General features: G+C 33.7%; 1 protein-coding gene across 3 annotated transcripts in view; it reads left to right on the forward strand.

The window, feature by feature from the left end:
• The window catches only part of MGAT4C (MGAT4 family member C), a 140,187-nt gene extending 125,786 nt beyond the window's left edge, over window positions 1-14,401 (forward strand). For 2 of the 3 annotated variants that reach the window (XM_032493691.1, XM_006192385.2), the window contains 3 exons: window positions 6,134-6,286; window positions 10,256-10,403; window positions 13,230-14,401. In XM_032493691.1, the coding sequence (XP_032349582.1) occupies window positions 6,140-6,286; window positions 10,256-10,403; window positions 13,230-14,371 (1,437 nt within the window). In that variant the 5' untranslated portion in view covers window positions 6,134-6,139 and the 3' untranslated portion in view covers window positions 14,372-14,401. The remainder of the gene's footprint in view (window positions 1-6,133; window positions 6,287-10,255; window positions 10,404-13,229) is intronic. The other variant, XM_032493692.1, reaches the window with a different exon arrangement.
• The last annotated feature ends 1,791 nt before the right edge of the window (window positions 14,402-16,192 follow it).

Genomic DNA, 16,192 nt, shown 5'->3' on the forward strand with positions numbered 1-16,192 from the left:
TTCAGGTAGCATCAGTATTAAATACTGAGAAAAAATAGTACCTTCTCATTGATTTACCTGTTTCATTGTCAGTGACCACAGCTCTATTTATGTATATATAATTATGTGTGTATAAATGTACAGGAATATTTGCTACACTGTTTATAATTTCAAACTTGTATGTGAAGTATATGAATGTATAATAGACATTTTATATGTGAGTATATTTATCCACATATTCATATATAATAATCTTTATGATAAGAATTATAGAGTAAAAATTGTGTCTTTCCATTTAAAAAATGAATTCTTTGGTACTGGTGTCACATCAAAATAATATGAAATAGTTATGTATTTGAAGTTTGATTTTATTAGTTTCATATATATGAATGTTCAGCACCTCACCTGTGTCTGCCCTAAACAAAAACTGATGAGGTCTTAGTGAACTGGATGTGACAACTTTGCATACGTTTGGGGTGGGGAAGTGGGTTATTAAATGTTCTTATTTCCATAACTGTATGCAGAATCAACAATGTTGTACTATAAACAGCAGTGGCCATGGAGCTGTTTTTGAAAACACTTGCAGTAAAGCTGCTAAACAAAACATGTTCAGTGCTTCCCATGGTACGTGCAAAAGATAAAGCATATTGTAACATATGTTGTTAACAGATGAATCTCTGGTGACATTTAGGGTATATAAAGATGATATATCAACTTGAGAAAATAATTCACTCAAGCCATGATAATAAACATTATCACTTTCCTAAATAAAACTAATCTGTAATAATCAACCCATTACCTTCAAGGAACACGTTTAGTTTTTGGCCTCTTGACCTATCTTGGATTGTGAGTGTTAAAGTTTCCTAGTGTTAGGAGTTTTGACTTCTTGACTCTTCTGTAATTTCATATTTAGGAAGTTGTTCATAGTGTTATTTAGTTGTATTTTGTTGAGAATTGTGGCATAAAGCATAAAGTGGCCTTAATTGTGTAAGATTATGCTTTTATGGCCTATATTCACTGACATTTTTTATCAGGATTGCAACTATGGTATCTCATGATACTTGCTTAAAATACTTCGCTCATTCCTTTTTCATTAGCCTTAATGAATTACTGTTTCATGTATCTTTCTTTTGTACGGTTTAGAGTTTGTACAGTCGTATGATTTTAAAATCATACTCTTTTTTTTTTTTTTTCCAAATTTTCTCAATACTGTGTCCTTTAAGTGTGACTCCACTAATCTTTGAGACCTTCCTTACTTTATGGAACAACAAAAGAATAGTTTAATCTCACAGTTCCTTCCCCTCAACCTGAAATCAGCTATTTCCGTTTTCTTGTCAGTAAATTTGTTTGACATTGATCTGTTTTTTCCTTTTTTCTTTTTTTTGAATATTTATTTGTACTTATCTGGACCCATGTGATTCTATGTTTGAGGTGAAAGAGGAGTTTGGATAGATTGTTAGCTTTTTAATTTTTGTTTGTTTTACTATGGTGTAGACTGATGTAGTTTTTAAATAAATGACACATATTTTATTCTGTCTTTTCATCTTCCGGTTGCTCTGATTTGGAATCCTCAGCCAATTCTGCTTGTCCTGGTGGTTATTGTTTTTGCTTATATATAAATTGAACATTGTACTGTTATATTTCTTCTGGTTATGCTGTGAGTACACACTGTAGAAGGTTTATTTGTGCTCTGACTGCTTTGAATGAATTTTGGAGGATTGGATATTAAAACTTGGGTGTCCACTATTATTCTTTAAGGACTTTTTCATTTCTTATTTTGTCAACTCTTTAGAATCACATCCCAAGCTCTGCTGTGCTTACTGTTTTGTTCTGTTTTGTGTCAATACAGGATGCACAGCAGTATTATCGTTGAAAACATTATTTTTACCCCTTCTTACACCACTCAAAACATTATATATCTCTCACCTCCTCATATTAGATTTGTGTGTGTGTTTGTGTAGATTTAATCAAAATGTTGCTTTCTGCTAAGAAAGTTAAATTTATATTTATTATATTATTTTTATTTCATTCAACAGGTCAGTATCACAAATTATTGTCACATATGTTGATAGTCTATTGGAAACAATATATTTAAAATATTATATGAGTAACAGTAAACTGTTTACCAGTAGTGGCCAACAGCACAGACTCTGCAGTAATTCTAAGATTTAGTAACTGGAATCATCCCTAATGGTGATACCTCGGGAAAGCTTTGTTTTTCTTCATTTGTAAAATAGGTCTAATCATAGTTATTAAAGTTTGGGCATTGGTATGAAGGTTCAATGAGTTACCCATGCAGAATGTATTTCCTAGTGCTTAGAAGTATGTACTAAATATTAATAGAAATTCTTATTATCTTTATATGTAACTAACTACATTTGAACTTCGCAGTTGCAGTCTGCATCACATCATTTACATTTTCTCTTTGTCTCAAAGGAATAGAATTAGAATGGACTTCTTGACTTAGTATTTATATTCAACTTAAAACATTCAACACTCAGAGCACCCAGAGACATAACCATAAAGCATTATATGTCTTTAAATCTTATTTCCTTGAAAAAAAATGCTGTATTTATGCTTTTATGTCCAGGAAATAAAATGTAGTTTTATTTTCCAACAGACAGTTGCTAATTTTGAAAATTAAAAGTAACTTTAAATAATATTAATGCATATATGTGCTTTTAAAAAAATTAAAATTTTTAAAAAATATAAACAGGATTGCTGCACTGAGGTAACTGTTACCTCTTACAGATTGTATCCAGTTTATTTTACAAATATAAATGCTTTGCAATACCTAAGCTGAGTATTTGCTTACAAATATGTATTCTTGGCCTTCGGACAGATTTTGAGAAGTGTAATTGCTGAGTCAGAGGGAATACATGTGTTTCATGCTACTGCCAAGTCTGCCCAAATTGACATTTAGAAATATTGTACCACTCACGTATGATTAGATTCTAATCCTTGGTAGTTTCAAAATTCAGATTAAAATCTTTTTTGTTGTTTTTCTAACCCATTTTATTACTTAACCTGGATCATAAACTCCCTTGTATATCACCAAATATGCATTTAGGGCAACACTGTCAATGGCTTCTGTCTGTTCATACCACAAACTATTCAAATATCTTCCATTGTTACTCATTTAAAATATTTCTACTTGTTCATTTTTAAACAAATTTGTGACAAAAACCCCTTCCCATGCATGCTGAAATAATTCCTGATGACAAACTGTGAGAAAAACCCATGGGCCATGTGGAGTCTTGGTTCTAAGAGCTCTGACACTGAGGTGGCTGGATCTGGGTGGAGGTGAAGACACACAGCACGATGGGAAGTTCAGGCACTTGTGCACAGACTACCAGGCTGTTTCCTCCAGTAGTGGCTTGACTTGAGGGCTCAGATTTGCTACATGGTTGATGGGCTCTGAAATCTCTGCTCCCAGCCAACACTCAGGCCTGTGCCCAGGCACCAGCATTGCGCTGTCCTTCCCAGAACTGGACTCTGCAGCCAAGAATCTCTCTGGAAATCACCTGTTCTACTAGCTGTCCCCCTTTCTCAAATTTATCAGAATGTGCACCTTTATCCCAGTCCCTCAACCAACATGGATCCCTGCAACATCCATCCTCAGTGCTTTTATATTCATGCTTACAGACCTGAGTCCATATTTCAGCCCTATCTGGAACCAGAACCGGAATGTGTAACATAAAGTTCCTACTAACCCATGGTACCCCCAGGGTAGGTCCTGGGTCCCCTCAATTCTACCTCTCCCTTCCACCCAAACCCTAGTCATGTGCATGTGCAGTGTGCCTGGGGCATCCTCTCCTGGACCTGAATCCAGCGCCTCCTAAAGTACAGATGTCCTTAAGGGCAGCACCAGGGTTCCAGGACTGGCTGCTGAATATAATCAGATGAGCTAGATCCTACTCCAAAACAATCCCTCTCAGATGACTCTGAGACTTCTGCCCGAGGCATTCAGACGCACAAGAATTGCAAGAACAGATCTCAGCTGCATCCAGAATCTGAACCCAGTAAGTGGCCCCTCTGGCTCGTTGGGGTCTGGCAGCCCTAAGAGATCATCATTCTGTTGAAATTAGCCACCAAGATGGAGGATCCATAGCTCTAATTTTGCTTCTTATGCCTGCTGGGCATCCTTATGCCCGTTACTGCTGCAGTGAACACAAAGGGGTGCCTTATCCTATGCCAAATCCAGAGAAAAATCTTTTACAAATAGAAAAAGATTGTTTTATCTGTAGAATCAAGATCAGATTATAGTACAGTACAGAATACAGAACCAGACAACAGCATTTCACTTGTAATGTTTCGGTTCAAAAGTGCTATGTAAGAACTTTCTTACTGAAAGAGGTTATAAGTGATGAGTCTGTAAATACATTTTTGACCCAAAAGTGCAAAATTATAAAGTGACTCTATTCTAGAATTGTCATCACAAATCAAAAAAAAAAAGAAAAAGATAAAGAAAATATGATTCCCCATGTGGTGTGGTATAAAATATTAATGTGTTAATGTTTACCATTAACCAGTTCTTCTTTATTTCTGGGTTCATAGGAGATTATACTTCTCCACACCCTTGAAATTAGAAGTGGTAATGTGACCAGTAGTTATGCCAGTGCACTGGGGGTAGAAGACCATCAGCTCGCCATATGGAAGAAATAAAATAAAATCATTCCACTACATCGTATAAGACACAAAGATAAATTGCAGGTGTATTAAAAAAACCTGTCTATGAAAAACAAACAAAAACCCCAGAAGAAAATAAAGGAGACTTCCCATATGACATTTAAGATAGGGAAGGATTTTTAAGACATTATACAAAAAATCCACATCCATGAAATAAATTTGACATTAAAAAACCACTGTACTACAGATACCATACAAAAAAAGAGAGAGAGAGAGTGAAAGAAAGAAGGAGAGAGAGAAAAGAAAGAAAAGAAAAAAATACAAGAAGTACTTGGGGAAGATATTTAGACATTTTCAACATAAGCAAAGATAAGTATATATGTGCATCTCTACACACGTATTTGATAAATCTCTCACAAATCAACAAGAAAAAATGGCCAAAAGGAACGGGCATTAATTCTTACAACATTTCTTTCTCCCAATTCCTGATACTCTTTCATGCAATTTATAAGGATTCACAAATGCTTTCTTGCGTTAATTCATTGAAGGGACCTTGTTAGCCAGCTCTGTCCTAGACATTGTTGTAAAGGTTTGGGGTGCAGTTTTTTTTCCTAAAGTTCTTTATGACCAAAATACTTCACCCTAAAGCTGAACCCAGGAAGACCCAGTACATAACTCAAAGTGGCACAATTTCCAGATTATAGTTGATTTTAGACAAAATATGATTCAACTAGTCTTTTGATCATTCCAAGTGTGTTATATAGTATATTATATATATAAGTGATCAGTAATCTAAATGAATTTGTCGTTGAAAGACATCACAAAATGTAGTAGAGTGAAGAGGAAAATTGTTAGGCCTCCACTACTCTCACTGACTCTGGTGTTGCCTTTTTGCAGTCTGAAATCATTATAAACAGCCAGACCTGTAGGTAGTAGATCAAGCAAGGCAATGTCAATTTGCCACTTCAGGATTTACTCTAATTTAACAAGAATTACTGGAAAAATAAACAAAGCGATTGTAACTCTAATATACGTGTGGACTCACCCCCAAAACTTTGACTTCCTTTGTGCTTCTCTGTCTTTCACCCGAATTCCCTCCCCAATATTCTTTTCCTGTGCACCTACTCCCAAGATCAATATTAGGCCCATAACTTCTAGTTTTTTCCATTTTCATTACATTATGACATGAGAAGGTAGATGTGACCTTTATGTTTGCTTTTCTCTTTTATTTTTATTCTTTTTCATCAAAGGACTTATTATTTTCTTACATTACTGTTACCAATGTTGATTTGTTCAGAAATAACTGTGGTTTTATTTTATTTACTCAACATCAATATAAGCCACTGCATTATCCTTATGTTGATGTATTAATTATCTGTGCCAACTTTATTGTGAAATAGGAAATAATTTTGGTTAAAACAATTGAAGGGTGAGATTTTATAAAGGTCTGGCTTTCGATATATATGATGAAGAAATATTTGCATATAAAATTAATTGTTAGTAGTTCTGTGCCTCTTTTCCACAGGAGAGAATGTTTAAATTTCACCAAGTGAAACATATTTTTGAAATACTAGATAAAATGCGATGCCTGCGAAAACGTTCTACAGTCTCTTTCTTGGGAATTCTTGTCATTTTCCTTCTGTTTATGAACTTGTACATTGAAGATAGCTATGTTCTGGTAAGTCTTGGAGGTTGATTTTTTTTTGTTCAAAATAAGTCTTAGGTCAAACCAGACAGTCTATTAGTAGCCTAACTTCAATCCCATCCTATTGAAATAACTTTAGTTTGAGCAAAATTATAACATGCATATTTTCTATCTGGCTACTTCTTCTATTAACTATATATTACCAACATTACAATTGTTTTGGTTTATGTTGCAATGTTTTCTTTGATGCTACATATACATACAGTGGTTCAAATATGTACATCTAATTACAAGTAGGCTAATCACCCCTATCTGAATTAATATTATGTAAAATCATTGAAACTTTTTAGCTTTAATTTGAAGTACATTTCATCCTTGAACAATGTAGGGGTTAGGGGCACTGACCCTCCACACAGTCAAAATTCTGGGTATTAACTTTCCAGTCAGCTCTCCATATTCATGCTTCTGCATCAGCAGATTCAGCCAACCTCTGGTTGTATAGTACTGTATTATGTATTTATTGAAAAAATCCATTTATAAGTGAAACTGCACAGTTCAGGCCTGTGTTGCTCAAGCGTCAACTGCAGATGTAATAAATAAAATTTCCTTAAAGTTATTACTCCTTATTTTCTCTACTTTTCTATACTATTAAAATTTTCAAAATCCCATTGTCTAATTAATGATACTACTTGTGCTATTTTGTTAAGAAGTTATAGTTTATTACAATGTGAGACATCTCATTTGGATTTTGAAGAACCGTAAGTGACCACCATGTTAATATTCACTGAAAAGTAATACAGAACCTCAGGAACTAAAAGTATTAATGTGAAAACTATTCAGTAGGTTAAAAAAGATAAAATTAGTAGATAATTCATGAATGAATTTTTAAGTAAATTATGAGAGTATGCAAAAGGATATATCCTGATTATTTCTATTTTTTATTGTTGTTATAATTATGACATAATTTCATGTCTGATGAGAATAATATGGACATTATTGCTTATTTACTTTTTCTATCTGGATTGTGCTTAAGATATATGGGATAATTCCAATCATTATGCAATTATTCTTGTTCACATATTTCAGAAAATCAAAGCCTTTGGACAGATAGAAAACTGGAAAATAATTTTCATCATGCAATCATGCTGAAAATTTTGATTATTATCTTAGCTAAAGAGAATCTGACAATAGTCATAAAGACCATTTCCCAATAAAGTATTTTATTAATTGAATATGACTTATTAACTACCTACTATTTATTTGCTAGGTAGGATATATATCTTGTGAACCAACCACATGATCTTAGTTGGTACAGATCCTCTTAGGTGGTCTTCCAGTAAGGCATTTTGCTTCCTTTAGCATTGCCCTTTAATGGTAAAATTTTGCCAGAGTCCTAGATCTTGACTCTGCCAAGGCCTTTTACTTTCAACTATAGGTCTTAATCTTTTGGACTCTTCATTCTACCATCCACAGCCAATTCACAATGGGTGAAGTCAGCACAGTTAGTAGAATTTGACTAGGCATGACTTAGGTAAACATCGGAAACTGGAGAAACTTACTAATGATATGCATTTTGGATTTTTTTTAACCTGATTATTAGGTTTATGAAACTTACTGACAGTAGGGCAAGGCCCAGCTAATCTAGCTATTTTTTCTTAATAGAACTAAAGATCATAAACTAACTAGAGGAGCTCTTGATTAATGATCTAACTTTGTAATAAAAAATTTATTTCTTGCATCTGTGTGTACTGGTGGAAGTGAATCGCATGCATGTTGTAAATCAAAAAATGGTCTTGGCAGGATGCTTTTATGAGACACTTTCAAGTGCAATTTCAGTATTTCACATTACACAGACAAAAGATTATTGTAAGCAACAAACATCCTTATATATTTTTGAAATAGAACCTGTTTAAATTCACTACTAAATGTATAAAAAGTAACAGAGTATACATGCATAAGAAGATCAAATATTATTGCTCTGTTTACACATTTCTGTCTAAACGTTGGTCCTAGCTACCTAATTAAAAAGGTGTGATTTAATGAAATAGCTCTTACTAAAGAATTTTTTCTCAATGAAAATTTTCAGGCTATAGTGGCCATATATCTCATCAAATTTGCAAATCGTCCCAGGTACAGAAAAGAGATTGCTTCTTCACTTTAAAAATTGATATTATTTTAAAATACTTATATTACATTAGAAAAAATGAATTAAAATTGTTGGTAAATACAAGCACCCCTTATGAAAATTCAGTAACAGTATTTTTATTAGTTTAATTTTTCACTATTCACTAGATGATGTTTTCTACCTAAATTGCATTTTGAGCTAAATTTTATCCCAAGGCTTAATATGTATTTGAAATATTCTTTAAATCATTCATGTAAAATTACATTAAAATTGTTCTTCTAAAAGTGTTTAATATCCATGGAAAACCGGCCTCCTACAAGGATACAATGCGGTTTCTTTCTAATACTTCTCCTTTTTGACCCTTTTATCTGTATTTATTTCATTTCTCAAAAATTATCTGACTTAACTTTCTTTCTTGACTCCAAAATGCCACAATGCATGCAATTTTCTAAGCAGAGATATTAGCAAGTTTTTCTTTTTCTGTCTATTTTATTTTCAGGGAGAAATAATAGTTACAATTCAGAGAAATCAAAGAAACAACTACAATAGTAAGATCTTTGGAATTATTCATCACATCTATTCTACTCTTTTGGCTAGAAAATCCATCAGTGGCCCAAAATATTGGGCAAGTAACAGTTTAGTGTATTGCTCACATATTAGGGGCATATGTGCCTTTCAGTGGGAAAGAAAGGCAAGTTCAGTGTAACAGACAAATAGTATTACAAGGCAAACTAAGTAGAAGAGACACTGCATGCCCAGTCGACTTAGCCTCTCGGCTGTGAGCATCTTCAAAGTAGCCACTGGGGTATGTCTTTAGTCTGTAACTAGTCCATTGAATTGCATTCCCATCCAGAAAATGATTGTCATAAAGCTTTGTCTTATTACTGAGAAATACGCTACAGCCAAGTAGCTACAGAAAGAAGGTGTCCAGGGAGCGCCTGGTTGTTCAGGTAGATGCCTCTGGAAAGCAGCCAACAAGGCTGACTCAGGTGAAAGCTGCATTATTTATTTATGCTGAAAAGTGTGAAGAAGCTTGTTCCTGAGATTTTAATAAAGTGCTTTCATATAAGTTTCATTTCATTCTATATTCTGTTATGTCCTTCAATCAGGATGAATATACTCTATCTTCTCAAAGAAAAAGTCTGGATTCTTACATGTTCAAGACAGAATTCTTAAAGAAATATTCAATATCCTGCACTTCCCTTAGAATGTGATATCACATAAGAACAGAATGGTAAAATCAATTCAGTATTGTGACCACTGTGATTTTTATAGCTATTTTTTCTAGACTCTATGGATTATGGACCATTACATTACTATTAAAGTAGTTGATGTTAAACTGACTCTCCCATTACCTTTTGGAAATCCTACATGTGTTTATTTGAAAATTTTGTTGATGTTTTATAGGTTTTCAGAGACACAAAGATGAAAATATTTATGTGTAAAGAATTTAAAATAATCGGAATCCCATTTATAAGAAAATTAATGTCCAGGGTTTAATTTCATAAATTTTTAAACTCTACAACTTACAGAAGGCAAAAAAAATAATAATAATAATTTGAATTTTAACATGAAGGCAGTGGGAGTTTTCATATAGATTTTTCTTTAATCGAAAGAATGCCATTTTTAATGTATGCTGTAGAAAAGCAATTGTAAGTATGGTATAAAAAGTAGAATATAGTGGAGAGACTGGAGCAGAGGCTCTAGGTAGGAATTCAGGTAAAAGATAATGGTCTACAGCTTGTGGTGCTAGTAACTGAGATTTATATAATACCCACATTACATATCAGATCCGTACGTTTACTGTGTAAAGAGAAAGTCTATCTAATTCACGACCAACTATTATTTGTTTTCTCTGCCTCCTTCTTGGCATTCAGGAAGGAGACAAGCAACTTATAAGAGAATCATCCACACATCAACCGAATCCAGAACGCTATGTACATACTTTCAAAGATTTATCTAATTTCTCAGGAGCCATCAATGTCACCTATCGCTACTTAGCTGGCATGCCTTTACAAAGAAAGCGTAAGTATCAGTACACTTTTCAAAGCAAGAACAATCAAATCTTTTGTTTTAAAATAACGATAACTTGCTTCATTTGTATCGCAATCAAAGTTTATGGGCTTGACTAATATAATGTGTCCTTTTGGAAATGTTTCAGTATTTCTTCACAAATTGCAATGACTCCCCAGTCCAGTTCTACTCATGACAACAAAAAAATTTTAATGCCTAATTGTGACAAACTTTTTAACAGGTTGCTGGGGGCCATGTAGAGAACCTAGGAAAAATCAACTGACTTTAAATTTTAAAAATTATTCTCATAGTGGTACATTTTCAACACGGGTTGGGTTTTTATGACTTGCCACTAGTTTGAAGTAGTGAAAGTCGTTGTATCCATTTCCTAAGGTGCTTTAACAAATTATCAGAAACTAGGTGGTTTAAAACAACAGAAATGTATTCTCTCATGTTTCTGGAAGCCAGAGTCTGAAATCAAGGTGCTGGCAGCACCACACTCTGTCCAGGAAAGGACCCTTCCTTGCCTCTTCCAGTTTTTGGTCGCTGTCAGCATTCCTTGGTTTGAGGCAACAAAACTGCAGTTACTGCCACTGTCTTCACATGGCCTTCCCTGTGTCTCTCCATCTGTTCCTGCTCTTATAAGGACACTGGTTAGTGATTTTAGGGCCCAATCTAAATTCGATATGATTTCATCTTGAGATCCTTAACTAATTACATCTTCAAAGACTATTTCCAAATAAGACCACAGTCTGAAGTTCTAGGTAGACATGAAATTTTGGAGGAAACTATTCAGCGCTCTATAGGCACTTCCCTGTTAAGAATTGTTTATGCAAGTGAGTTTGTAATCACCAGCTTGAGGAAATTGTAACGATTCAGCTTTCTTTAGACCTTTCTTTCTTCCATTTCAAATGTCTCCTGCTCTTAAACTTTCTTCTAACTGCAAAGACTGCTACTATTTTTTTATCTCCATCTGTTACACCACCTTTGTTCAAACATTACTAATTCCTTTCCATGCTAAGTTTACAAATGTGTATTAGCAATATACCAACTGCTTTATGTTAAAAGGCAATATAAAACAGAGGATAAGATTTCCAGGTCCATCCGTGTTACTGCAAATGGCATTATTTTATTCTTCTTCTTTTTTTTTTTTTAATCTCTGAGTAGTAGTACATTGTGTAAATAAAATAATGCCATTTGCAACAACATGGATGGACCTGGAGATCGTCATTCTAAGTGAAGAAGTCAGAAAAAGAAAGAAAAATACCAGATGATATTAGTCATACATGGAATCTAAAAAAAAAAAAAAAGGGAAAAAGAGGACACTAATGAACTCATCTACAAAGCAGAAACAGACTCACAGACATAGTAAGGAATCTTATGGTTCTTGGGGAAAGGGGGTGGGAAGGGATAAATTCGGGAGTTTGAGATTTGCAAATGATAACCACTGTATATAAAGATAGATAAGAGCAGGGCAGTTTGAAGGTTGGCACCACGCTACTTACAAGGTAGTATACTTTGCACAAGTTACCGTCTCTCACTGTGAGTTAGTTTCCTTATCTATAAAGCAGGATTGCTATTGCAAAAGACTGTTTTGAATATTCAAGCTGCATTTTACTGGTGAAATACACAGACTCCTGCCTTTTATGCAGAAGGTGTTCTATAAGTATTGGCTGTTATTGAGCATCAGTGAGGGCTGATGGCTTGAGTTTAATGATAGCAGATAACACATTAGTTTTTCAGTAGAAGTCAGTGTTGTAAGCCCAGGTATTTCAACAAAACGTGTAAAGCTCTACGTCTCTGATAGACTAGTAAACAGATTTTTCTCGGAAGGGACTTTTTCCAGTATCACACAAATCAAATCATGTAGGTGTCTATATTAAAACAGTAATCTTGGTGTATATAAACATTTCCCCATTTTCCAAATGGTGGTTCTGAAATTTTATTCAATTTTGAGTCATGGTGAGAATCAGAGCTTTAAAAAGTGGAAATATTTCCATCAGAAGACATCTGACGTTTCTCAGAGGCGAGCTGCCATTTCAAAGGGTTGTACTTTATTCTCTCAAAGTATCTAATTTCTAATTATAGGTTTTAAGTATCTGAATAAAAATTTCACCAAAATTACTATAAAATGTGTTTCACAATAAAGAAAGCAATAATATTCATGACTTGGAACAATGTACCATACGTTTGAGCAGTAATACAGCTTTGATTGGTAGCTTTGATATTGTTTGCATTCTAATTAACATACTAGATAAATTTCAAAATAAAGTTATAAAGTCCAATTATAAATTCCTCTGGTACAAGATAATAACAGTGATCAAAGAAAAATGAAAATATATGGCATGTTTCTATGAAAAACTTAAAGATGATTAAAAGAATGAGTTGCCTTTAATTTTCTTTTTCATCATTTGAGACTAGTTTGTTATCCTTAACTGGATGAATTCCCTTCTCCTTTTGCAAGTTAAAAAAAAAAACTGTGGCTATTATTCAAATATCTATCTTCTCTAATGGCCATATATGAGAACATTAAGCTGAACACTTTAAACCATATTTCTTATTTCATAAACAAACATTTACAGCAATAGGGCTCATACATCATTGTACTTAAGATGCCATTTTTTCCATAAAAATATGAATTATGTATCGAGTACTATAGCCTTGATATATTTAGCATAATACTTTAATCACAAAATGTTCTATACATAATCATTCACTTAGATTTACTTGATACAATAGCAGGCCTAAGGGGAAAAGAACTTTTTTTCTTACTTTTTCTATGTTATTCAAAACTTGTTTCATATGTAATTTGTCTTCCTTCTGAATTCTTTTGCTCAGGGTTTCTTACAATTGGACTTTCATCAGTGAAACGAAAAAAAGGAAACTATTTACTTGAGACAATCAAGTCAATTTTTGAGCAATCGAGCTACGAAGAGTTGAAGGAAATTTCAGTGGTGGTTCACCTAGCAGACTTTAATTCATCTTGGCGTGAGGTCATGGTCCAGGATATTACACAGAAATTTGCCCACCATATTATTGCAGGAAGATTAATGGTTATACATGCTCCAGAGGAGTATTACCCAATCCTGAATGGCCTTAAAAGAAATTACAATGATCCAGAAGATAGAGTCAGATTTCGTTCCAAGCAAAATGTAGATTATGCATTTTTGATTAATTTTTGTGCCAATATTTCAGACTATTATGTAATGCTTGAAGATGATGTTCGGTGTTCAAAAAATTTCTTAACTGCCATCAAGAAAGTCATTACATCCCTAGAAGGAACTTACTGGGTAACCCTGGAGTTCTCTAAGCTTGGCTATATTGGAAAACTTTATCATTCTCATGATCTCCCACGTTTGGCACATTTTTTATTAATGTTTTATCAAGAAATGCCTTGTGATTGGCTATTGTCTCATTTCCGGGGTTTGTTGGCTCAGAAAAATGTGATTCGTTTTAAACCGTCTCTTTTTCAGCACATGGGTTATTATTCATCATATAAAGGAACTGAGAATAAGCTAAAGGATGATGATTTTGAAGAAGAGTTATTTGACATCCCTGATAATCCTCCTGCAAGTCTATATACCAACATGAGTGTTTTTGAAAATTACGATGCAAGCAAGGCTTACAGTAGTGTTGATGAATACTTCTGGGGGAAATCACCTTCAACAGGTGATGTCTTTGTGATTATATTCGAAAATCCAATTATAATTAAAAAAATTAAAGTGAATACTGGAACAGAAGATCGACAAAATGACATTTTGCATCATGGAGCCCTGGATGTTGGGGGAAACATTATACCGTTCAAACAAAATAGGCAATGTAGTACTTATATAAGACTGGGGGAATTCAAAAACGGAAACTTTGAAATATCTGATGTAAATCAAAAAATTCCATTCGATGTACATTGTATGAGGATACACGTCACCAAGACACAAAAGGAATGGCTGATTATTAGGAGTATTAGCATCTGGACTTCTTAACCAATTAAATCCACATGTCCAGTCACTGAAGCAGGTCTTCCTGTTTCCTTCTTTGCTACCTTCCTCTTCTGCTACCTTTGTCCTTTGGAGGGAAAGCAGTGGATGGGGTATTTTTTTTAAAAGTCAATCATTTTGTCAGTTTTGATTTACACATCATCAACATAATGAACTCTAAAAATTAATTGCATTTATTTTAATTTCTGTAGTTGAATATCAGTCCATAGTTAACGCTACTTTTATTTATGTTTTTAATGTCATCATGTTACTTTGAGAATTTCGAATGAATGTCAAAAAGGGGATGTGAAAATGAAAAAATGTAGTTTGCTGGATGGTGAATCTTGAAAAATAGTTGCTAATTGTATGCACTTAGTCAAGAATTGATTTCATTATATCGTCAGATAGCTTTTATTAGGCATCTGTGTGACTGTGCAGTTGATTGGAATTATCTGTGTTTTTTTCCTTATAAACTTAGGTTTCCATAGACTTCTCTCCATCTACAATGAATACCTCCTCATAGAAATGATGTCTTTACAACAGAATTTTGTGTGTAGGTGGGGTGATGGAGAGGGAAAAAAAAAAAGACTTAAAAAAATCTCTCCCCTGATTATTTATATAAAAAGGAGATATTGTTCACTGTATAAAAACACTTAATTGAGCACCTATTGTTAATTTTCTGTGGGAAGCAGGCTTTTTCTGGTTTCCCTTTTGCAAAAAAGAATAGTTATGCTCAATATTTTCAGATTACATTGGGCACCTGTATTTAATAGAAGCGCTTAGAGAAGGCCTATAGTTAGTTCATTCTTAGAAACATTTTCAAAATATGCAGAAAATTTTTGAAATTGATTTTATATGTTTGTATTAAAATTCATGTGATTGAAGTCCTTGTGATTTAACATATACCTTTTTGGAGTTTAAATTGACATCTTATAAAGGAGAAGAGTGAGAAACAGAAATCAGTTGATTTTTCTACACTCAGAGCTAATTCATAGCAAAGCCAGAATGAGAGACTGGATGTTCTGCTCTCCAGATCATGCTCTTTCCCTTACGCAGAGATTGCTCTTTACATAATTTGTGCTTTCTGTTCTCTGATACCTGAGTCTCAGATAAGTTATTCTATCTGGAAATAGCTGGTATAATTCTTCCATAAGTCATGTTATTCTGTAAAATAATCCTTAAGTGTCCTAAATGGTGCTCTTGTGACTATGCACCCAAATGGTAAGCAAACGACTACATTTTACTATAAGGGACTGGGCAATAGTGTCCACACCATGGGTCCATTAAAGCAATTCAGGACACCTTAGTGCATCCTAAATACATTGTTTTCTTTAAGAATGTCCTGAGCTTGTCTCATCCTTTTCTATTTTAACAAACAGCAAAGATGAAGAGGATTCTTATAAAGAGAAATAAAGAGTATTTCACAGATGTTTATGGAGAGACTCAAATATACTATGTTTATATATAAACACACACACATACATGCATATATATTAGTATTCTACACGTATCTTAGAAATTACAAATAACCTTTATCTGTACTTTCAATGATAAAACGTACACTACAAAGACATACTATCAAGACCTACCTACACTCCATGAAGTAAGTTGTAAAATTTGACATATTCTGAGAGTGTTTCCAAAGACCAGCCATGGACATCAACTTCTGGAAAAATGCTTCAAGAAAGATTGCTGAGGGTAACAGTGACATTGGATGTTTGCTGGAGAATTATAAATAGAAATGTGATCCAAAGAGGTCACATTGCATCTTAAATCTGATCTGTTCGTTGCTAAAACTGGGTTTGAATAAGCCAGTCTTTCACTTGA

This window comes from Camelus ferus, chromosome 12, assembly GCF_009834535.1.
Source record: "Camelus ferus isolate YT-003-E chromosome 12, BCGSAC_Cfer_1.0, whole genome shotgun sequence".
In the NCBI taxonomy this organism is placed as follows: Eukaryota; Metazoa; Chordata; class Mammalia; order Artiodactyla; family Camelidae; genus Camelus; species Camelus ferus.